We start from the raw sequence: 24,590 nt of genomic DNA, 5'->3' as shown, positions 1-24,590 counted from the left end.
TTTAAGTTGTATTGTCACCTTGTATCGATAGCAATAATAGCAACAACACACATTAAAAGTGAAGACACACCAGAAAAATCGCCTGAAAATAGAGATGTTTTAACATTTAGATATATTGTCTCTAATTGTAATAAACATGGGCTATAAAGCTTAGACCATGAGTCACTAACTGGCAGGCCGCAAGCGACCAGCCACGCTGTTATGTGCGGCCCAGGGAAAATATTAACATACAAGTATAACCAAAAATACTAATCAAATTGTAGTTCCAGGTGGGCATATCTTAAAGTTATTCAAATGCGATATCCAGCTACATCCTAAGACCTAATGGGTTGGTTTAGTCAGGCACAAAGCAGTGGCGGATCCGGGGGTGATCGTCCACCTAAAACACTAAAAAGAAAGTAACTTTAGTTACGGTGTATTGGCAAGATCGTATTAATGTAGAGTTGTAGACTTACAAATACAGTAATTGTGTTTTGTTGAAATCGCCCCCCTAGCCCTAAGTCCACTTGTTGGGTCTGCCCCTGGCACAAAGTAATAGTTTACTTCTGACCGGGAAGTTGAAAACATTGACAAAACTTCTTGTTGCATCACCACAATTTTTTTGAAGCTTCGGGACGAAGAATATGGGGTGTAGAAGTTGAGATCATAGGCGCCTAACTATTTTTTTGGCCGTGGGGGGCAAAAGCGTGTTTCATCAGCAGCAACGTAAATTCAGCGAAATGTCACGCAATGGATGACGTAATTATGTCGTCACACTAGGATTGCTTTTATTGCCACACTCGGAGTTATCGCTACGTTCGACCTACCGTTAATTATTATAAACAAAACTCGACCAAAACACATGCCATGCGTCTGCGTGGGCTAGCGGTTGATGGACTGCGACTCTTTAAGCTAAGCGCAACATAAAGTTTAGCAATGAACTAGATTTATTAGCATGAAACAAGAGACGAAAAGGTTTGCTAAAAGGTATAATGTAAATGGAATGCAAATACTAACTTGATCATACGCTTGAAAATATACCTGTTGAAAGAAAAATCATTAATGTTTACATCAATTCAACAGCACGTCACCTTGAATAAATTTAAAAGTTGCTGACATCCGTAAACAGCCCTTGAAAAATAGTTACGGAGAGACGTTTGATTATGCTTTCGACTTGACATTGCTCCCTTTTCACTACAATATCGCAACTTATGGCTGACCTGCTTTCAAGTTTCAATTCGCTGTAACACGCCCGTTTTCGTGTTGCAGATGAAACAAAAGATGCGCATATTCCCGCCTTTGATCGGGTTTTTATGGCAACGGTCGTGTGTGCGCCATGCAGTTTGCGCGAGTCCGTTGTTGTGTTGATTATGCCGCGTGTGCGCAATGCGGTTTGTACCAGCCCTTGTTACGTTGGTTAGTGGTTACCTCGGGCCGAGACTTCAAGTTCATTTTCACAGCGAGCGATTTACTGCCGCGACAATTCTCTGCAAAGGTTTCGACTTTCGAAAGCGACATCGAGTCTGTCTGCAAGCGCATTAAGCTAAACGCTGCGTCTACGTAGCAAATTATGTATTGTTGTTTTTGGGTGCATTCCACATCTGATGACATTGAATCGAAGCTTCAATGACATTGAAGCAAAATGGTAGATTTTTGCTATGTCTCAGGCAACAAAATCTGTCATTTTTACATTGATTCAACGTAGACGTTAAATCAATCTAAAAATGACAGATTTTTTTTTGTCTGGGGTGGGATTGTAGCATCGCTACTCGTTCTAGTGATTATTTATCGCGAAGCTGTTGCAGTTTGCATTTAAAAATGTTTTCCTGCTGCCGATCGCTAGTTCATCTATTGTTTATGTATCAATACAGCATAAAAAGTTGCTCCCACGCAGAAATGGTGGCCGGTCGATTGGTCGACAGACATTTGGTCGACAGTCATTTGGTCGACAGACATTTGGTCGACAGGACGTATGGTCGACAGAGAATTAGTCGACAGACATTTGGTCGACAGGACATTTGGTCGACAAGACGTTTGGTCGACAAGACATTTGGTCGACAAGACACTTGGTCGACAGGACATTTGGGTTAGAGTTAGGTTAGGGCTAGGTTAGGGTTAGTTAACCCTAACCCTAAAATGAATCGTTCTGTCGACCAAATGTCCTGTCGACGAAATATCTTGTCGACTAATTGTCTGTCGACCAAACGTCCTGTCGACCAAATGTCTGTCGACCAAATGAATGTCAACCAATTGTCTTTTGACCAATTGACCGGGTACCGCAGATATATGCGTGGGGGCCTGGCCCCCACAGCTTAGGCGCCTATGGTTGAGATGAATAGTTACTGTTGCCGCAGGCCTGCAGTAATAATAATAATCGTGTTTTTATTTGCGCCTATTGCGATAAGGGAACGTTTAAATATTACGTAACTCCTTCAAGGGGGAGGGGGGTTTATGCAAAGCGTTACGTTAGCGTCACATCGGGGGTAGGGGGGTTCAAGCAAAACGTTACGTAACGCTTTCGAGTATGGAATGGTAGTTTTTTGTGCTGAATTCGTAGTGAAAAAGCGTTACATGGGGGAGGGGGGTCAAAAATTCGGAAAAAAGCGTTACATAATATTTGAACGTTCCCTAACATACAGTACACTGCGATCACAAATTTGTTGAACAAGTTAGCTCAGTGGTTAAGCGCCCGAATCAAAATCTGGCGGCGCTAGCTCGGTTCTCGGGGTGTGCGCTTGAGCAACACATTCCAGGACTGCTCTCCATTCATAGGTACCTAGTAGACTAAATAATTCAGACAACAACACTTCAACAACTACTGGAAACTTAACCCTGCCAATCCCACAAACCGGCCCTGCGTCAGTGATTTAAAACCTCTACATCTGATTAAAAACTGCCAGGAACAACTTGGTACACTGGCTACTGGGAACGAACTGAATGTTTTTTCCATCATAAGAGTCAACCAATTTAAAATTTTATTGGTGTGACCCGCCACAGCTTTCCTTGATACTTAAGAGGCCCGCATGGTAGTTTACTAAAGAGGCCAGCTTGGTATTAAAATGACCCGGCCAAAAATGAGATTTATCATGAGCTTGGTATATTAACCTTTACAAGTGACATTAGTCTGAGTCAGCCAGGGGTTGTCAACTTTTTTGCTTACAGCACTCTGGTCATTAACATAGGATATACGCTTGTAGGCTATAGATTTCAATTTTGTGCAAGTTCATTTCAGTGGTTTCAGTGCAAAGCTCACTGATAACGTGGGAAATTAGTTAAATCTTGGCTGTGGAAAACCTGTTTGGCATTGCACCTGCTCATTTGGTATGAAAGCTATTCCTATTTAAAATGCAATTAAGCTACAATGCGATATGCTGGCGCAATACGATACGGTACATTGGAAGTGCTAAAATTAACTTCAAAACTAAATATTGCAAAATTAATAGGTAATGAAGACAGGCAAGACACAACAATACAACAGGCTTGAGCATTATAACAATATATTTTACATATTTACAAATAGTTTTTACAGTCGAATGTTTTCGGCTTAACTTAAGCCCTCATCATGAATCTGAAACTATTTATAAAAATGCAATAAATTTCAACTTCTTGAAGGTAGCCTAACTTTTTATGAACTAAGCCTAATATATTGTTATAATGCTCAACCCTGTTGCATTGTTGTGTCTTGCCTGTCTTTGGTACAAGAAAGCTAACTCTCTCCAGAAACTATATAAGGTGTTCGAAACCAAATGAAAATGCTGTTCGAAACCAAAATATATATATAAATAAAAATAATTTGTATTTCAATACCAACTTTCCTATGTTTGATTTTGTTACAACATCCAAACAATTTCGTTCAATCACAAAGCACTACGTATAACTGTGACATCAACTTGCTTCCAGTTGTAGGTTAGCTTTTTTATTTGTTTGCAAGCTTGTATTTTCTTGTTTCAAACATACATTGGACAACTTTCACATCACAAGTACCTAGTGAAAAAGATTGAATAAGAGTTCAATATTGGTAAAAATTAAAAAACTATCAATGCAGGGTATGATGTGCTTATCGTATAAAATAAAATTCATGCCAATGAGATATACCTACCAAGTGTGGGGTTGTGACAGGTCAGGTCAGCAATGGGGCTGTGAAAGGTCATGCCAATGAGATATACCATGCTGTGGGTGTGGGGTTGTGACAGGTCAGCAGCGGTCTTGTGTAGGGTTGCAAAATTCCCGGGAATTTTCAGAGCCGAAACTTTCCATGGAAATTTTGGGAATCAACGGGAATTTTGGGGAATTTTCGGAAACATTCAAAACAATCTTAATTTGATGTTGAAACAGGCAAATAATGGCCTCACACTGTTTAGAATAAAAGTACTATGTATAACTAAAATACTTAAGAACATACAAACACATGGTTTAGTTTAATAACTCCAAAAATGAATCATCACCAATCTGTTTTTTACAAAGAAAAACAATACTGAGTCAGTTACAAAGTCGTTGTTCTAGTTGCTGCCGGTTAGCATCTCCTCCTGCTCGGCTACTTCAGATGATGTACCGTACTAATGACTGTTCTGGCAGCGTCATCAACTTCAGAGTCAACTTCAATTTGAGTTGACTTGTCTTCACAGGGCTCAAACAATGCCAAGTTTGACCTGACTGATACTAGTTTGTCCATCCTTTCATTTGCGAGCCTATTGCGGACCTTGGTGTGAGTGTTCCCAAATATGATCACTTGATCAGTATTTTTTTAAATATTGAAAAAGTGTGCATAAGCCTCATTCTTAATTAACACCAAATTAGTGTTTATAGTAATTAAAGAAAATAAGAAATGCTTAAGATAGGTTTTTGATATTTTTTTCTCATTGATGAAATATTTAACAAATTTTTTAAACATAATAAATGCCAAATGAAAATTCCCCAATATTCCCAATATTCCCGGGTCCTTCAAAATTCCCGGAAAGTTTCCAGGAAAGTTTCCAAAATTCCCGGAAACTTTCCACCCCTTTACAACCCTAGTCTTGTGCCAAGTAGGTCATGCCAGAATATCCTTATCTCCTCAATACACATAGTGTTTTCATTGACACTCAGTTATAGACTAGCTTATATCTCTGAAGTCTGAAGGCCAACTTCAGTTCATGAAAGCATAAAAAAGTTAGCAGCAAATCAAAATTGGCAAAGTAAAATATTATTTAAGTAATAAAGTATTTACGTATTCTAGTAAATTATTAGTCGTTTAGTTTGATCAATTTTGAAATTTTCTCACAAACAAAGAAATGTCTGTTGGGACAGTGAACACATTTGGCAATAGTCACCAAAAATAAGCAAACCCAAAATAGTGCCAAATTATCTGTACAAGACAATATTATGTGGTATGAAATATGGTAACATTCACTATATAATACTGTCATACGCGCCGACTTCCGGGGGGGCCGGGGGGCGGCGCCCCCCGTAAACTTATGGTTGAGGGGCAACAAAAATGGTTATTACAAGTGGTGTTTCAAAGATAAAACACTTCGCGAAAGAGATTTAGATCATTTAAACAGACTTTAAGAATGCCAAAAGCGAAAAACAGGCCACGTTGCTCTTGCCCGCAAAACAGCAGCTGATCGCATGACTTTCTCATACGGTATGGAAATTTCAAAGTAGATGGTAGAGTAACTTACGCTGCTGGAATAGTCACGTAACTATTCACTGCAATATTAAGTAAACCAGCTAAAGTAGAAGTGCTATTTTCAACGAGGTCTTTCCGCTGTGAGATCAATTATGATTCAACAGAACGCATTGTTTTGTTCGCAATGTGTGAGAATTAAATCGAAAACCGATAAAAGAAAAGTTAATGGTCTTGGTCGCAGATATTGCCTGCATAAACGACGTCTCTTACTACTATTGTCACTTAGCTAACCTGGCATCGTTGTTTTATGCGGCCGCTTAGGTTTGACACCGACTTCAACGATCATCGCGTGTTACGTAATAAGAACAATTATATCCTACACGCAAAAATAAAAAAATCGATCTCTTAAAACAGCTCTTTCCGCTGTTTTTTTTTTCTAGTGAGCTTAGCATATTGCAAAAAGTTTAGAATTGACAAGAAATCATTAAATTTGAAAATTAAGTTCGAATCACTGCAAATAAACGTACCGGTATTCAAAACTTTTACTTAGGACGACGCCATTTCAAACTCCGTAATCTACGTCCGCAATGATTTTGCGGCAGTAAAAATGCGTTTATTTTGAAAAGTGCCGAGCTGGAGACAATAGCTTGTCCCGTGTATAAGTTGAACCTGTCTTTTTGAGGTGACAATCACTTGCGAACATCTCGACCTATACTCGAGTATATAAAAGACTGTAAAGACTTTCGATAAAAAAACAGAAAAGAAAACACTTCGCCGTTGTTAGCGCTTTGAACGTAAGTAGTTACCTAAACCAGGGGTCCGCAAATACTTTTTGGTGCGACCCAAAAAGCAATCGTTCGAAGTCTTCGCGACCCAAACGTTTCGGAAGCATATAATTTTGCGCAAAACACTTTGCAAATTAATATCAATTCCAATACGGTCGTCCCCACTTATTAAGGCCACATCTGGACCGGACGATTTTGGCTGCGGGAGACAATTTTCTACCACTCCTATACCTTCAGTAATTCCGGAATGGACCAAATGGGGCTTAATAAGCGGGTGGACCTATTAACCGTGCACTTCGTCGTCGTGCAAGCCTCTGGGGCTGAGGGTCTACTCTATCCTTTTACCAGCCCAGACTCAAAATGTTCCCGGACTACACTGGAAGGCTATTAGAGAGAAGCCAGTATTTAGTTTCATCATCCACGACACGCAGACCTTCCACTCCGTTAGGTGGCTTGAAGATGGTACAGTTATTGATGATGTGGACTGCGGTCTGTTCCTCGGCACCACATTCACAGGAGGAGGAAGAGGCCAATTCCCCAATGGCGCATGGTTGACCGGAAAAGCCCGACGCCCGTACGAAGACGGTTGAGGCGCACCCATGCTTGTCTTTGTAGTGTCAGGCCGATGGGGCATGTGTCGGCGTTGGGGATGAACGAATGAAGTCCGGTGGTACTTGACTTCCTTTCAGAATTCCATTTATAGTTTGCCCAAGTAGCCGCAGAGATGAAGTTCATCTGCTGCGTTGATCAGAAGTTGAGCGGCTGGCACGAATGGTTGTCTTGACTTCGGTCGACTGGGGTGCTGGTTTGGGGAAGCAGAGATCTTGTGGTGGAAAAGATGGTTAGGCTTTAGTGCTCGTCGGCTAAGAAACAGAGTGGCTTCTTCGTGACGAAGCTCAGAAAGTTGGATGCCAGCGAGAATGGCAAAATTATCCAATGGTGTGGGACGCATGCATCCGGTAACTGTGCGCAGGGCGCTGTTTATGGAAGTGCCGATGTTATGGCAGTGTGCACTGCAGCACCAAACGGGTGCACAGTACTCTGCTGAAGAGTAGACAAGGGCTAAGGCTGCTATACGCAAAGTGTCAGCCCTCGCCCTCCAGCTGTGGCCTGCCAGGCGCTTGAGTAGTGCAGCGTGGGATGTGAGTTTCTTGCGCAGTGACACCAAAAGTTTGCGGTATGTGTACGATCTGTCTAGTGTCACCCCAAGATATTCTGGTTCGGGGCAGAAGGTCAGAGGTTTTCCATTGTTCTGAACATGTAGCTCACGATCAACTTCCCGACTGTAGGCTATAGGTGGAAAACTGCCGCCAAAGTTTTGTTTTCGCTAAGTTTCAGTCGCCAGTTCTGGAGATAGCCTAAGCTGAGAGAGTTTTCATGCCCTGGCTCAAGCTGTCTTCCAGGCTATATATATAACCGTGGGCTTAACTACTGTACTACAATCGAAAGTATAAATTTTCTTGTAGCCTACCAAATTGTACGAAACTCAGCACATCAAAGACTATATGATTGCATTTATTTTTGACATACAAGTTATATTTATGGTAATTTTAAACCGTTTTGCGACCCACTGTGAATGGTCTCGCGACCCAAATTTGGGTCGCGACCCAGTGTTTGCGGACCCCTGACCTAAACGAGCGATACGAGGTGAATAAAACTGATACCGTAGCTTCAATGTCTTGGTCGTTGTTATTCACTCGCACGAAAAGGAAATGAATCGGCTTGTTTTCCAACTGTTCCAATTACGAGCTAACAATATCAAAATTTTTACGACAAGGCGTACTACATACGTAAAACTAATCGTTTCAAGCAGCGGTTTTAATAAATTCGGTTGGCGACCTAGGTGTCAATAAACAAGACAGTAAGCTTAATCAAAGACTATTTTAATTGAGTAAAATAGCGTTGTTTATGACGTCATCACCTTTCTCGCCCCCCAAAGTTTTTTGAAAAGTCGGCGCCTATGAATACTGTATATGATGACTTTTTTAAGGTAATGCATTTTTCAATCATAATATATTATACATATACCATTTGATTTAGTAAACAAGAAAACATGCAAAATTTTCCCACCTTTATCTCATTGCTGTAGTTACAGGCACAGTCTTAACAGGATGCTGTACACTTTGTTCAACAATCTCTGCAACTGCCCCAGGAATATTTTCATTGTAAAACACATAAGATTGCAGGAGACTATCAACAGCAAGCACAACTATTCCCGACAAGTTGAGGAAAACACCCAGCTTGAAAAATCGTGAAAAATATTTCAATGGACCAGGAAGTACAAATCGAACTAGAGAGAACAACACTGAAAATGCATTGTATGTTTCAATAATTTAATTTTGTATTAGAAAATGTCTTTAGTCATATCTCTCATGTAAATTCTACAAATTAAGAAATCAATGATGTGTTTACAACAAGCACAAGATAACCCAACTTACATGCTGAAAGCATAAAATTGTGAACGTATTGAGGGAAATAAGTAACATCGATATGTGCTTGTCTTGCAATCCGATCGGTAAGCGCCAACTCCATAAAAAGGATTAACAGGATATTTAAAAGACATACTTGAGCTGAAACACAAGAATGCCATTTAAAATAGCATGCAAAATAATTTGTAAGTACAAACATATGAGCATAAAATGTACACATGAATTTGTGTTACATTCAATGTTAATATTACAAAACAGGAAACTTAAAAATAAATCAGCTAGCAATATATTTACACTTCTAACAGTTTTAAGCTGGCGATATGGTATTAAGTATATAAAAACAATGAAAACTATTAATACTACAAAAAGTGCTCAATGCTAAGCAAAAAAGCAAAGCAGAGCGAATTAAATCAAATATAGTTAAAAAGTAAAGGATTCAGATAGTATTAAGTACCATATATATATTATATAAATAAAATGAAACAAATTAAACTTTAGGCTACCTTGGAGTCGTTTTATATTATAGCCTATTATATCAAGTGCTAGTACTATTGCACCATGTATGTTTCAAGTATTATATCTATGTATCTGTAAATTTTTTTATGTTGTGCTTTCAATATTATCTCTTCTTGTAAAGGCTGTTATTATATATTACTAATATCATAGTTATTGTTGCTAACTAAGATAAGGAAAGGAATGAAAAAGAAGCTGATAGCCAAAGTGAATAGCAACTGCATTAAGCATTATGTATATAGGCTACAATATACATCAGAATAGTGAAAAGGCACCTCAGTGCTTGCAACACCAAATGAATTATCATTATAACACTAAAACTAGGATGTTGGTTGGTTTTGAATCTTTATCCTCGCACTGACAAAGCCTTGATTGCTTATTCCTGGTAGTCTTGCATACTTGCAGAACCTTTTGACACAGGGCCGGTTACCGAGATTGGCAGAGTGAAGTTTCCGATTATTCAAATGTTGTTGTCGTGAAATTATTCCATTCACTAGGTGCCGCTGAACGGAGAGCAGTCCTGAAATGCATTGCTCAAGCGCACACACCAAGAGTTGAACCAGCGCCACGTGATCTTAGGCCGGGCGCGTAACCACTGAGCTAATGGGGCGGACAAATAATTTCAGTGAACTGGTGTACAAGTCTCCGCCCTGGTATAAAAGTACCATGGCGACAAAGACAGGAATCGACCAAACATATAGGGTGAAACTACTTTACCTTTGCTGTTCACACACTTCAATCCATATGTATTGGTCAATTCCTGTTTAGATGTCATAGTATTTTTTACCGGGGGGGGGGGCGGGGGGGAGACTTGTACACCAGCTCAGTGAATTATATGGCATTACATTTGCATTGAACTTATCAGTACTTTTGTCTTATTCCCATGCACAATAGTAACAACATAGATTTAGCTTTAAACAACAAAATCAGCAACTACTAATGAAACATTAACATAATACTTGCCAGCAAAGTTACAGACAGCATGCAGCAAATATAACCCATAGCCAGAAATTGTCATTTCTTCCACAGGAATAAAGTTTGAACTAAAACATATATTCAGAAAGAGTGATGAGCCTGCCAGTATGCATGCAATGATGTGCATCTGTGTGAGCACCATGATTCAATTCATTTCATCCACCAAGAATAAGAAACTTTTGTTTAACACTTGCACTTTTCAAAGATATATTGATTGATTAACAAGTTAAATGACATGGTATTACAACATAACAAATATGCTTGAGTCTACCTGGCCATTTCTTTGCATAAAGATAAAAACAAGTTATAAAATATTTCAATTCTATCAGGCCAAGTTGGAATGAGTACTAAAAAAAAACAAAGTGGCTATTTTTACACACTTGTTGCCATGGTTAAAATCAGGTGTTGCCAAAGTTAGGATTAAAGTTAGGAAGGTTTAAGGTAAGGGTTAGAAATAAGGTTCAACAGCTTTAAACTTTTCTCAAATTAGGGCAGAATACCTTATCTGGAAACACTATTGAGGCTATTTTTACACTAGTATATAGTGTGAATATAGCCACAGCCTAAACAAAAACCTTGATTAAAAAAGTCGATATTAAAGTTTGTTAGTTGATTGATTGATTGAATCTTTATCCTCGGACTGGGAAAGCTTCTTGCAGAGCTTAATCCTGGCAGTTTCGCATACTTGTAGAGACTTTGAATCACTGACAAGGTTGCCAGATACTCCAGCTATAGTAAGGCCAAATCCATTATAAAATAAGGCCAAAAAAAGGGCAAATTTTTTATTTACTTCTAAGGCTAAATAAACGCTAACAACTTAATTGAAATATTTTTTTGAAAATGCCATTTTACGATCAAATATGACAGATAATATTTTAGCACTGTCAGAGCATAATGACCGGTTTGTTTGCATAATTTGATTAATGAAAAATTACTGTAGTAGCAGATAAACTAGAAACCATTATAACTTCAATTCATGAACAGGGCTATTCGGAACATGTAGCTAAGCAATAAGCATGAATTTGTCTTATTGAGTATATGTACCAGGGATGTCTAGAACTACAGGATTGGAAACTATTTTCAGTGCTATACATGACTACAGAAGAATTATTAAAATAAAACACAGTTTGTATCAACGAAAGAATGTATAAAATTCAATTTTGCAATAACAATATAAAATTAGCCTTCACTCACATCAAAACTTATTTGATGTATAGAAGTTTAAAACCACGAATCTAAAAAATCAAAAATAAACAAATGCAAAGATTCCCTGTCGTTCTGTAGCATTTTGCGTATTGCAAACCGGATCAGAAGTAAACGTGGAGTGTTCAACAATCAGTGTAATGTGTTGTCGCAGGCTTTTATAATAAACTTATTCACAGACCAACCCAGTACGAAATCAATACGTTTAAGATGTCATAAGAACTAAAACTAATAGCCTACTCGGTTTTGAAATTATTTAGCAGCAAACAAAATACGACGAGATTGCACAAATGGAATGCAAACACATCACATTAACAAACAAGGCAAGTGTATACTTTACGGTTTACGGCAGGTGCAACTTAATAGAACCGCCTTGTCCACCGCTAACACATTCTCTACTCTCTTCGTCTCTACCTATGTCTCTGCTCACTAATTAAAATTAAAACGAATATAGGTCAGGCTCTAAGTGATATATACATTTATATTACAATTGAAATTAAATTTCCTTAAAATAATAATTTCTAAACCGGTCAAAACTTGCAGCCATAAAAAGGGCCAAATAAGGCCAGATTTTTTGGCCTTATTTGCATCAATCTTTTTAAGCCAACTGCAATTTAAAAAGGCCAGTTTTCTGGAATTTGGCCTAAAAAAAGGCCATCTGGCAACCCTGATCACTGACACAGGCCCGGTCACCGAGATTGACAGAGTGAAGTTTCCGATTGTTGAAGGCTTGTTGTCGGGGAATTATTCCATCCATTAGATGCCGCTGAATGGAGAGCAGCCCTTAACGTGCGTTGCTCAAGCGCACACCCCGAGAGTCGAACCAGCGCCGCTATTGATCTTGAAGTTTCTTCGTTCCAGAAGTGACGCGCTAACCAATTGAGCTATTCAGGACTTAATTCTTAATTAGAATAGATCTATTTATCAATCCCAATAATTTTCGTCTGAGGTAAAATCATCAAAAAAAAAAAAATTAGCCAAACAAAATGAGAACTACTCTGCTGGTACACAAAAATGAACTTAAAGCTTGCAAAGACTGCAGTTGCTGAGGCAAAAGATACCAGCAAACCAAAAACTATATTAGTTGGTTTTGAATCTTTATGCTCGGATTCTAAGATAATAACTGGCAGTTTTGCATAAATTTAGAGGCTTTGAACCACTCATTGACGAAGGGTCGCTTAGGCCTACCTAGAATCATGGCCATCTGGAGAGGCAACCTGATTTGTCACATTTTGATTACAGGTAGCCTACTGCTGGTGCTAGACTGACATTTTCTGAGATGTTTTTGCAGTTTCCTAATGATATAAAACATTTTTGTTGCCTTGGGGAAGCAGTAGCAAATGAGAAAAAGTAAGTTGAAAAACGTTAAATCAGATTGTTATTCAAAAATTAACAGTCTGACTAAAATCTTCGAAATCGAATTTTCTTGGTTTTTCAACATGTGAGAATGTTAAAACTTATTGTGTCATCTGGGAAAAACAGTACCATAAAGAAAGCGTAAAAATCTAATTTTTAGAAAAATTTATTTAAACGTTCGCCTAAACTTAGCAAAATGTGACAAATCAGTCCGTATCTTTTGGTAGCCATGCTAGAATCTAGATCCTGACCTAGATTGACAGAGGGTGAGAGCAAAGTTTTTGGCAGCATAGCTGTTACTTGTTGCTGGGGAATTATTCTATCCACTAGATGTCGCTAAATGGAAAAAAAGTCAGTTGATTAGCCCTTGACTTCTGGAGAGAAGAAGCTTCAAGAGTTCAAGATCAAGCGGCGCTGGTTCGACTCTCGGGGTGTGCTTGAGCAACGCACGTTAAGGACTGCTCTGCATTTAGCGTCACCTAACGGATGGAATAATTTCTCGGTAACAACACTTCAACGATCAGAAACTTCACTCTGTCGATCTCAGTGATTCAAAGCCTCTACAAGTATGCGAAACTGCCAAGATTAAGTTCTCAAAGAAGCTTTCCCAGTCTGAGGATAAAGATTCAATCAATCAATTCTCAAAGCGTTTTGCTCCAGCGCACAGTCATACGTCCCCGGAGACGAACTAGCGCTGCTTGATTCTGTAGCTTTTTGTGCTCAAAGTAGGGTACATTTGCCACTTGCCACAGTACCAACTGAACTGAGTGATCGCTTATCGAGGCGGATTGTGAAAGTAAACTGAAACAAACTTGATTGATTGTTTGCCGACATTTTTGCTGTCTAGTTTTGCATTGCTACTGAGTAGATAATTTCCATCATTTGTCGGTTCAATTTGTTTTTATTTGGTTGATTGAACATCACAACAAAAAACAATATATGCCCAACATAACAGAGTTTTAAAAAAATATTAGGCGACTAAACACGAACTACTTTTGGGCTTGTTTTAACCAGGGAGTCGAACCGTTTGATTTTTCCGGTTCGGGTCCGGTTCTGGTTCAAAGATTATTTCAAAATTTGGTTCAGTTCCGGTTCAGGTTCGAAGAAACTTAAAACCGGTTTTATAAGTTCCGGTTCGGGTCCGATAAAATTAGGCCTAGGCCTACTATTGCCCAACTACTAACTAGCCCAATTGGGCGTGAAAACCGCAAGGTTGGCAACACTGTTCTCAACACTGCTTTGCTCAATTAACTTGCCTTTGTTGTTTGTTGCACAAGTTACAATCAAACTTATTGTCTATGATGTCACAGAACAGAAGTTGTTTACCTCAAAAAATTCCTCTCCAAAGCATCGATGATAGTGGATCGTGTGTTACGGAATAGGCTATAAATCATCCGTACAATGTGGCCTCCAAGATAACAACATGCTACGTACAACTTCACTTACCACAATGCGAACAATGACGTAATGCTGGAGTGAACCGCTTTTTTCAACCGGTTCGGGTTCGGTTAGGGTTTAAGCTAACTCAAATTTTCGGTTCAGTTCCGGTTAAGGTTCAGACAAAATCGCACCAAAACCGGTTTACAAAAATCCGGTTCGGGTTCGGTTCGACTCTCTGGTTTTAACGTCTAACAATTGGGTTACTCTTGGACTATAGTTATAGTTGTACTTGACAAGTGCATCTCTAACATAAAAATATTTGGCAACACCGCACTGACTGAACTGATGATATGATTTGCTTTAATACGGTGTCGGCAGCAAGGTTGCCATTCGGCAGGTCTAGAAAATTGGAATCCAACAGCAATGCTAAACTCCATCAACAAAACTGACATTTCAAAATCCGACTAAAGGTGGAAAACTGGCCTGTGAAACCGATGATTTCAATCTAGCTGACAGAAAAAAAAATTCGACAATTTAGGATGTACTACCCTGCTAAAAAAGATTCTATTGGTAAGTTTTTTTGGAGCTGGTATAGCCTACAAGTCCCCCCCCTTGGCAACTCATGACAAAAAGGAATTGACCAAAACATGTGGATTGAAGTGTGTGAACAGTAAAGCAAAGCTAAAGCAGTTTCACCCTATATGTTTGGTGAAGTCAGTGGCGTAGCTAGGGAATGTGCCGCCCGGGGCGGATTCAGATTTTGCCGCCCCTTCAAGAAAAAGCATGTGAAAATGAAATTTTTTTAATTGACTTAAAGTGGAATTATTGTATGTTTTGAACCAGTAGCATAGCCAGTAATTTTGAAAGGGGGGGTTTTAAGGGCCGGCGGTCGAAGCATGTCGGCGTCCTCGCCATAAACGACACCCAGCGGCAGGGGGTGGATTTGGTGCATTCTGAGAGCATTTTCAACAAAAATGTGGGTATAAATCTCCTGGTATAAATATTCCTGTAAAATGGTGCTGTCCGGTGGCATAGCAAAAGGATAAGATCATGTTTTCTTGGGAATTTTTCGGTAACTTAATAAAGCTAAGTCTCTATGTTTTCTTGTTGCTAATTCCTGGCTGAGATATTTAAATGTTTGGTATTGGCAAAAACTCGCTCTTTTAATGGAGTTTCGTTTAAAATTAGGCAAACTTTGTTTTAGAGACATAGAGACTGAAAGCATCATTCTCAATATCGTGACATCACATGCGTGCCAAAGGGGGGTTGTAACCCCCAAACCCCTCCTCCGCCTTGGCTACGCCACTGTTTTGAACGTTGTCATTCAGTTTGCTTTTATTTTCCGTGTACTTTTGCATTATCAACAAAAAAAATAAAACGTCCTGTCTGAAAGTGCTGCCCCCCAGACGTGCCGCCCGGGGCGGTCCGCCCCCCTAGCTACGCCACTGGGTGAAGTCCTGTCTTTGTCTACCAAGGGGGGGGGGGACTTGTATACCAGCTCCGTTTTTTTATACATTTTTTGTGTATTCATCAAAGAAACATATAGAGGATCACATTTCTGTGCAATATAGGTTACCGTAAGTAACTAAATATGTTTATAATTTTGTTGTAAAGTTACCATGTGTTGCGATCAATGACATAATAGCGTTCACTTCACAAGTTTGTTAATATTTTGCAATTGAAAATGATTTGACAGAAAAAAATTAACAGTTTATTTATGAACAATGTTATAACAACTTGTGTAAGTTTTATCTTTTTACGCTAACTGCCATATGTGGCTTGTTATTTGATTGTCAAATTGTACTTTTAAAAAAAACTTTGTTTTTTATATAAAATGAAAATGGCATCTTGACTTTCAAGCAGCACAAAAATAAATATGTCAATGAAAAATGCATACGCGTCGACTTTAGGGGGGCAGCGCTCTCGTAAATTTATGATTGAGGGGCAACAAAAATGGCAATTACAAGTGGTGTTTCAAAGATAAAATACTCAGCAAAAAAGATTTACGGTACATCATTTAAACCAGGGGTTCTTAAACTGGGGTACATGGACCCCCAAGGGGTACGCTAACTAGTTTTGGGGCGTCCATAAAGGCCTAATGGAAATCTTAGTGTATAATTTCAAAAGTGGAATAAATTTTTCAAAAGAAAGAGATTAAGTTCAAACAACGCTGATGATTTCTAGTTTGGCGTTTCCACATAACTGTTGTCGCATTGCACTGTTTTTGTTACATACGATTATTACGTCACTTTCCAGTTTGTTGTTTTTGCCGCTATTTGAACATTGCAAAATTTTATCAGTTGCAGCTAAGCTAGACGTCAGCCACGCTAGGTTAAGAGTGTGAAAGGTTTATGCGTATCGTCTTTCGGTAAAGAAAGCCATGGCTGCTATAATCTCTTTTGCGACTACATATTTATGTGAGCCAGGATGCGTCCTTGGTAACTATCAAAACAAAGAGTTGAAACCAGTTGGATGCAGAGGATGACATGCGTGTTGCCCTATTTAAGACGAAGCCACAATTTCATGTTCTTGTTGAAGACAAAGAGCCGCATCCTTCACATTAATGAAATTAAATCTAAGATATTGAAAAACAATCCGCATATTCACTATTTCTTAAATTTAATGAAACACAAATTTTGTTACCTTAAATCAAATATAGTTACTACTCTCTTCTAAACCTTTGACAGCCTGTTTCACCCTAAAAGGAGGATTATCAGAAGATCCTTATTCAAATAGAAATAAATTTTGTTACCAATTCATTTTAATTTTATTGCGTTATGTCCAATTCATGCTGATCAAAAAAGTTTCTCGGACTAGGCCATAAAGGGGTCCATGAAAACTAAAAAATTTTAAGGGGTCCGCGTTAAAAAAAGTTTAAAAACCCCTGATTTAAACGGACTTAAAGAATGCCGAAAGCAAAAAAAGCCTACGTTGCTCTTGCCAGCAAAACAGCAGCTGATCGCACGGCTTTCTCTGGAACGTGAATTACTAACCGAGATGCGCACGGCAAGCACGCTCACAGTCACACACTACTTATCTTCCCGTGCGTGAGAAGCAACTTCAAAGTCAAAACGCGTGGTAGCGAAAAAGTGAATGTGAGGTTGAATGTTTATTCTCATTTCACGAGTTATCCAAACGACCATTAAATTTTCTGTGATTTCAAACATAAAATCTATTTTAGCCAACTTCGAGTTGAAACTACGACACAACGAACAATTAAGTGAATAGATAGACCAGGGGTGGGCAAACTTTTGTACTGAGGGCCACATTTGAAAAAAATGTTGCAGCCGGGGGCCGCACACTCTCATTACAAAGTAGGAAAATTTACCCGGTGTGTAAATAAACGCATATATTCATATTAAACACAATTTTTGTATTTCACACTCAGTTACGTTTAAAGCTATGCAATCATTATCACAAAAGTTAATGAGACTTGTGCAACTGTTCACAGTTTTTCACAATCTTCTGCTAATTGGGAGCAAGTTTGCTATGTATGTGGATCCAACCAGTGTCAAAAACTTAGCAGCAAAGATTTTTAAGTTTGGAAACAAATCGTCAGACAACGACTTGTAAAAGTCAGGCAATGAATCTGACTTAAACTTCTCTTTCAAGTCATTATTTGCTTGCAAGTCCAGCAGTTCCAGCTGTAAATCCTCAGGGATTGAATAAACTTCTGTAGTGAATGGAGAGCTGAGCATAGTAAACTGCGGTTGCAGGTTCTTTAAGTCTTGGAACCTTCTGCTGAATTCGATAGCCAAGGTATCCAACTGAACTTTATACTTTGCTGCAAGTTCAGGTAGGCCTACAGTTAGTACAGTAGCCGCTACCGTATTTGTATTTTATGATAAAACAATTGAATCAAACAATGCGTGAGAGCATGTTGCAATACATGCGCGACTGACGTGTGTGTGTTTACGCACTGAAAGTGAAGAGGAAAACACACTCGTAAAGGGAATAATATTTTGTCATGTAACTTGTTCAATTAAAACAATAAGTGATGAGTAGGAGTTTCTGCAAGTGTTGGCGGGCCGCATAAAATGGACTCGCAGGCCGCATGTGACCCGCGGGCCGTAGTTTTCCCACCTCTGAGATAGACCTTAAAGAAAAAATGCATTTTCCAAAACTGTCATTCGTGTTTTGCATCAATAAGCACTGTATTAATGCATATATTGTTGAAATATACAAATTTCATACACTCATCAATATACAGTTATACACTCACTCACCTATATACACTCTTACACTACCTATTCGATAAAAGACTATCAATAAAAAACAAAAGAGAAAACACTTTGCCGTTGTTAACACTTTGAAGGTAATTAATTAGCGAACCTAGGTTAATAAAACTGATAGCGGGTTTCCACTCTGCTTGAGATCATGATTTTTTTGCATTTTATTTCGATAACTTCACTGTCTTGATCGTTGTTATTCACTCGCACGAAAAGGAAATAAATGAATCGGCTTGTTTTCCAACTGTTCCAATTATGAGCTAATATCAAAAATTTTAGGACTAGGCATATTGCATGCGTAAAACTAATTGTTTCAAGAAGCTGTTCTAATAAATTGGTTGCGACCTAGGTGTCAATATAAACAAGACAGTAAGCTTAATCAAAGACTATTTTAATTGAGTGAAATAGCGTTATGGCGTTATCACCTTTCTCGTCCCCTAAAGTTTTTTGAAAAGTCGGCGCCTATGGAAAAATGCGTTTATCAGGTTTGTGTGTTGTTGCTGTCATCGCATTATTTACGCACGTTTTTTTGCAGATTGTTTTATTAGATGTATCACACAGAATTATTCTGCTAGAATGACTGGTGTTTGGACGCATTTTGGATACACATAATTTTAATATACATAATACCATCAAATTATTACACACTGAAGAGTATGAAAATATTTTTCTAATAAAAAATAGTATTATAACTGTATGATATAAGTTAACAAATACAATTTTCAGAGGTCCTTAAAAATGGTTCATATCAGTTTTGGCATCTTTGACAGGGAGACAACAAAAGAACCATATGGTACTCCGCCCCAATTGCTCAACTTTGTACACAAAAAACACAAGCATCGCTGCTTCAACTCTCAGCATGAGCCTTTAAGCAATGCTTCTTGTGTAATGCTTTCAATTCAGCGGCACCGTGGATTGAGTGATTCACAGACAACAACATTTTGACAGTCATAAACTGCACTTCGCCATTGTCAGTTACTGGGCCTGTGTCAGTGATTCAAAGCCTCTACAACTAAGTATGCGAAACTGCCAGGATTATGCTTGTCAATAAGCTTTCTCAGTCTAAGGATAAAGAATCCCACAATCAATTACCCATATGGTCTACCAGTCAGTTGTCACCCTGTATCAATAGCGATGACAGTTTTGCTGATATGAAAAAAGAAATTAGCAACACACACAAAAGTAAAGACACACTAAAAACACCACTTAAAAATAAAAATTTAATATTTAAGTAGATTGTCTCTTATTGTAAGAGATATTTAAGACTTAGACGAGTGGTTCTTAACCTCTGGGTCATGCCTCAAGCATGAGTTGTAAAGTCTTCAAAAATGGGTTGTGACTGGGTCCTGGCAACGATTCTGTAAGTGGATATTTTTATAATTGTTAATATTTCTTGCTTGCTTTGCTTGCTTAGTCCAATTTTATTAATCAAGTTAGTAACATTGGGCACGCAGGGTTCCAGCAGTGGATTTAAGGGAAAGAAAGTACTTGAGATGGTCAAACACTAAAAAAGGTAATGCAATATTCTCAAGTAAACCCATTACTCACTCAATGTGTCATACAATTAAATTTACCTATTTCAGTGTCTCATTCAAAAACTTTGAAAATCCTGGTTTGCATACCATTACAATTATTACTATTGTATCTCATAAGTTGTTTTCTTAGTTTTTTCAGGGTAAACGCAACCAGTTTTTCAATCTGAAAGAAGGTGGTAAGCAGTTTTTTGGAAAAGGTATTTGACTCCTACCTCAGTTTAATCAAGGCTTCCTATATGTCTTCCAACTTTTCCATCACCTCAATACAAAACTCAATCTCAAGATGAATTATTGTTAGTTACCATTATTTCGCAATGCAACTTGTTCTGGAATGAACAAGTTGCACTGAGAAACATGGAAACGTTTGAAGCAAACTATTTCACTGAGTCTTAAATGTCAAGAAGATATTTATTTTTTTGGAGAGATGCTTGTTTTGAAACTGCAGATTATCATCAATGCACTCTGCAGACATTACGAGTGTTGTCGCTTTTAGAACCATGTCTTGGAATTAAACAAGGTTGTTTTCAGCAATTTATTGTCTTCATCACTCTTCCAACCCATTGTCTCTGGCAATAGTGTTTGTTAAGTTTGTCTTATTTTGTTTTTTGTGCATAGACTGATGGTGATGGCCTACATCACAATTTATGCATCTCATACATGAACCGACCAATGTGCAGAGAATTTGTGTCTTGGCTGGATTTTAATATGACACAAGCTCCATCCATAATTATAGTCACAATTGTCTCTGTTCAGGTTCAAAGATTAAACTTTGAAAGTCTTCCCTGACTAAGCTTGATTGCTATCTCTGATATGATCTAGAAAATACTACAAAAGTTGAGACACTTAGGAAAATTAGGGTTATAAACACTATTGCCAACTTGATGAATATTTTGTGAAGTTTGCATTCAATTTTGACAACTTCATGTTGATAATATTCCATTGATAACAATTCATCAAACATGATAAAGAAATCGAAGTTTGATGAATGAAACTTACTGGTTTTCAATATTAATTTTTATTTTTTGCTGTTTCTGCTATTATTTCTACTGTAATGCCAAAGCCACAATACTTTTATTTTCATCCAAAATAATTTAATTTTCAAGCTCAAACTCAAATAGTTTTTTTTTTTTTTTCAGTTTGAGTTTCGAGATTTATTTTTCAGGATGAATTTGTCAAAAACGACACAGCCTGTAATTTTATTGAGAACATGTTGCATTTTGAAAGCTTATTTTTTCTCACCTCAGTGTTCACATGTGAAAATTATTCTCTGAAAACCTCCTCAAAAAAGCTTTTGAGAAAAACGTCACATGATACAAGGCATGGTGCCATCAGCCACCATGTACAAAGCTTAAATTTGTACCATTTATTAACTAATTTCACTCAAACCCACAATATCAGCAATGAAAACACCTTAGCGTAAACACATTAAAGATATCGGTTGACTGCACTTTCTGGCAATTGGAAACGATGCGCACTGTTTTAACTTTCTACCTTATGCGGATGCGCAATTTACGCATTGTTAGTTGTTGATCTTTAATAAGTCTGGCTCCAAAATTAACAACATTGATGATTTTTGTTCAATGTTCATGGTGTGGGAGCAGTAATGTATTTTTTTATTTTGTTAAAAATGAGATGTTTTATTGTTTTTCTTTTTCCTTACAACAAGTAATACTTTTTGCATCGCATTGATTCTGTGGTTAACATGGGCCGCTCTTACCAAGCTTATTGTTGAATTATAATGCTAGTCTTGGCTTTATAACCATCCTTGTATTGCCTGTGTAGTGGCGTGGACACTGAAGAGTGCTTCATTTTTACCTTTTCATATTTACGTTGTATTATACAAAATAATAGTTGGATAGAGATTTTCCAAAGTCATCTACATGGATAGCTGGTGTGTTGTGTCAATCAGAAAATAGGAAAAGCCCTTTCTTTATTCATACGTTTGTGAACATACCTGACATTTCCAATCTAATTACTTTTTCTTTCTGCCTTCAACTAAATGTTGGGAACTCAACTGAGCAGTTTGCTCTTGACAGTTGGCCAGAAACCGTTGTCATTTTTGCTGACTTGAAATACCCGTGTCCGAATCACTTCACTTATCAGCAGCAACTTGATAGCTGGTTTGGAATTGAACCAAATGATTTCTCAGCTGAATAGGAAGTACCCAAAATTGCAGAACCGTTACTAGCGGCTTCAATCGTTTGCTGAATGATCCTCCATTTCCTTTGGAATTCATTGCACTAAATGTGAAACCTGTTCAAAAACAGCGTCACTCATTTTTCATGTTTCTTTTTGACCAAAGTCTGTCTCTTCACGTTTTTTTTCAAACTCTTCCAATACTTGTCCACAAACACACGTTTGCCACAATCCAAACACGCTTAAAAAGTGAGCTCAATAATTCTATTTTATATTACGCAATCGCTGACAAAAGATTTTCGTTTACCTTTTATGAGAATGGTCATTTGGTAATGATCGTTTTCATGATGCTCCTTGAGCGTAGCCTTTCTTAAAGATAACTCCTTCCTGATTTGATCATCTCCATCATGACCAACGATTTATTATCAATCTATATGTTTTATCTGCCTCGCAGAAACTAGTTCATATGCACTTGCAAGGTTCAAGCAGATCACTATCTCAATCAGCCAGAGCAAATCTCAAAAGAACATGGGTCATGACCTTGTGTAAAGTTCATCATACGTCATCTTTTGTTTCAAACGTCGCTCTTTCGGCACTTGAAGGAAGAAAACCGTCAAGACGCATGAGTTAGGAAGATGGTTGAAATTTAAAAAGGTTATTTTTAAGGGCACAAAATAATCTGGTTCAGTGGATATATTTCACTTTGAACGATTACTCATGGTGTTATCTGGTGATTTTATTTTCGGAAATCAAAGACTAAACAGGCGTGACAAAACTATGATGGGAACAATACGTCAAAACTGTGGTGATTATGGGAATGCCATTGCGATTAGTGGCTAACACTTCGTTCAATCAACCCTTTCCTGTTGTGTCATCAACTCAAAGTAAATGACGTGTGATTAATTCCTTTCACGTATCCCCTCTCTGCGACCTTGCGAAGGTCGCTGAATCTTGATCTTATTGCGACGGCTTTGATTGTTGTGTAATCGTCTGTCATCTCCGAAGTCAAGCTTGGTTTCTTTTCAGAGATCACATTTATTGTAGTATTACGGGATGAAATTTAAACTTTGTTTTTTTTATTGTACTAAAAATATTAGAATGGAATAACAAGACGTAAAATATAAAGGTTAAATCTATACTAGCAGCGCAACCGATTTTTTAGCAACCTCAACACTTTTGGTACATCTGTTTTCCTAGCTGTCTTAAACTTCAGACGACTTGTAAAAAATAGAAATTATCATCACAAAATTTACCACACCTTACAGCCATGAACCAAATGCAAAATAATCTTTTTTGATGTTGTATGAAGCTGCACAACCATAAATGTTAATCTCTTGTTTTGGTGACGCGCGTTGTTTTTGCCAAAAAGACCTTCATCTTGTATTCAAGTCTGCGTCATTAAGCCGTATTATGACGATTGGATACATATTAATTTCTTTTCAACACCTACGTATTTTAGGAATGATTTTTTGCCTTTCCCACTTCAACCTCAAACTTGACACTGAAAGTTGACGTTTGGCTACAGTTGCACGTAAATAGATTGCTTGGCGGCTGGTCAATAAAAATCGGAATTTTTTTAGCGATTGTTGCTGAAAAATACCTTGATACGTTTTATTTCTTCAGAAATAAAAGTCTTTGATTTGTTCAAAATGTTTTGTAATCTTATGAAAACACAGTGGAGTAGTGTTATGGTATTGCAAATAATACATGGTGTGTACTTTTAAGTATTATTTATTCTTGTACAAGCAGCTTACTATTCAATTAATTATTATTACGTATAAAGTCGGGGGAGTGTCCAATTCAAGCCGGTTTGCGGTTTTTTTTTATATTATTTAATCGGGTGAACAACAGTTTGCTTTTAATTTATTTATTGTATACTTAAACGCGATCCGACAATCGTGCGATATAAATTTCAACTAATTTGTAACGTGTATTTTGATTATGAAATATGCTTTATTTCCGAAGCTGTAATCGAAATTGAAGCGGCGACTTTGAATGACCAAACCTGAAAAAAGCAAACACTTTCTGTTTAAGTTATCAGTCTGCAGTCGAGAGGCATTTTTACCGACTCTATCCAGCCAAAAGTCTTTTAACTCCCCCACCCGGTATCTAGTGTTGAAGTTAGTAAACGATGTCTTCAATAATATATTGCTCTAACGTTTTGTGATAGCGATCAGGCAGTGACCTCCTACCAGGAAGTAAACGACCGAAACGAAATGGCACAGAAATGTAACGCCCTCAGAAAATTGTGTGATTGCCGATTTTTCGATCAATTTTGACTGTTGGTGACACCGACACGTAGTGTATTAAGATTGCACTGTGGGATTTTAATGGTTTGAATTTCTGAGTACCGTAATAGAATAAGAACATCATCATTGTAGTTACGTCTGCAATCGCATTCTTAATGTGCATGCCTGACGTTACGTTGGAATTTGTTTATCATTATCCGCTAACGAAGCGTT

The 24,590-nt window shown here is 37.9% G+C and overlaps 1 protein-coding gene across 3 annotated transcripts; it reads right to left on the bottom strand.

The window, feature by feature from the left end:
- LOC145781124 (uncharacterized) lies at positions 1 to 10,567 on the bottom strand. Of its 3 annotated transcripts, none has more exons than XR_014290702.1 (5): positions 10,278 to 10,567; positions 8,811 to 8,942; positions 8,443 to 8,677; positions 3,787 to 3,963; positions 1 to 387 (listed from the first exon to the last, which is right to left on the bottom strand). XR_014290702.1 is itself a non-coding variant. In XM_082592882.1 (4 exons), the coding sequence occupies exons 1-3, from the start codon at positions 10,429 to 10,431 to the stop codon at positions 8,445 to 8,447; spliced, it is 519 nt and encodes a 172-aa protein (XP_082449008.1). In that variant the 5' UTR covers positions 10,432 to 10,567; the 3' UTR covers positions 1 to 387; positions 8,443 to 8,444. The 3 variants fall into 3 exon arrangements, 1 of the variants encoding a protein (XP_082449008.1); XR_014290703.1 differs by having other exon boundaries at positions 3,791 to 3,963; XM_082592882.1 differs by lacking the exon at positions 3,787 to 3,963.
- Positions 10,568 to 24,590: the final 14,023 nt, after the last annotated feature.

This window comes from Aplidium turbinatum, chromosome 12 (genome assembly GCF_918807975.1).
Source record: "Aplidium turbinatum chromosome 12, kaAplTurb1.1, whole genome shotgun sequence".
Classification (NCBI taxonomy): Eukaryota; Metazoa; Chordata; class Ascidiacea; order Aplousobranchia; family Polyclinidae; genus Aplidium; species Aplidium turbinatum.
Note: the sequence above shows the minus strand (reverse complement) of the source record. Positions and strands in the feature narration are given on the sequence as shown.

Bases quoted from the DNA above. Each gene is read 5' to 3' on its own strand.
- LOC145781124 (XM_082592882.1), bottom strand. From the start codon at position 10,431: ATGGTGCTCACACAGATGCACATCATTGCATGCATACTGGCAGGCTCA. The intron at 8,943-10,277 runs GCAAGTATTATG...CTTGTGTTTCAG, and splicing joins TGCTGTCTGTAACTTTGCTG to CTCAAGTATGTCTTTTAAAT. The intron at 8,678-8,810 runs GTAAGTTGGGTT...ATGCATTTTCAG, and splicing joins CAATTTTATGCTTTCAGCAT to TGTTGTTCTCTCTAGTTCGA.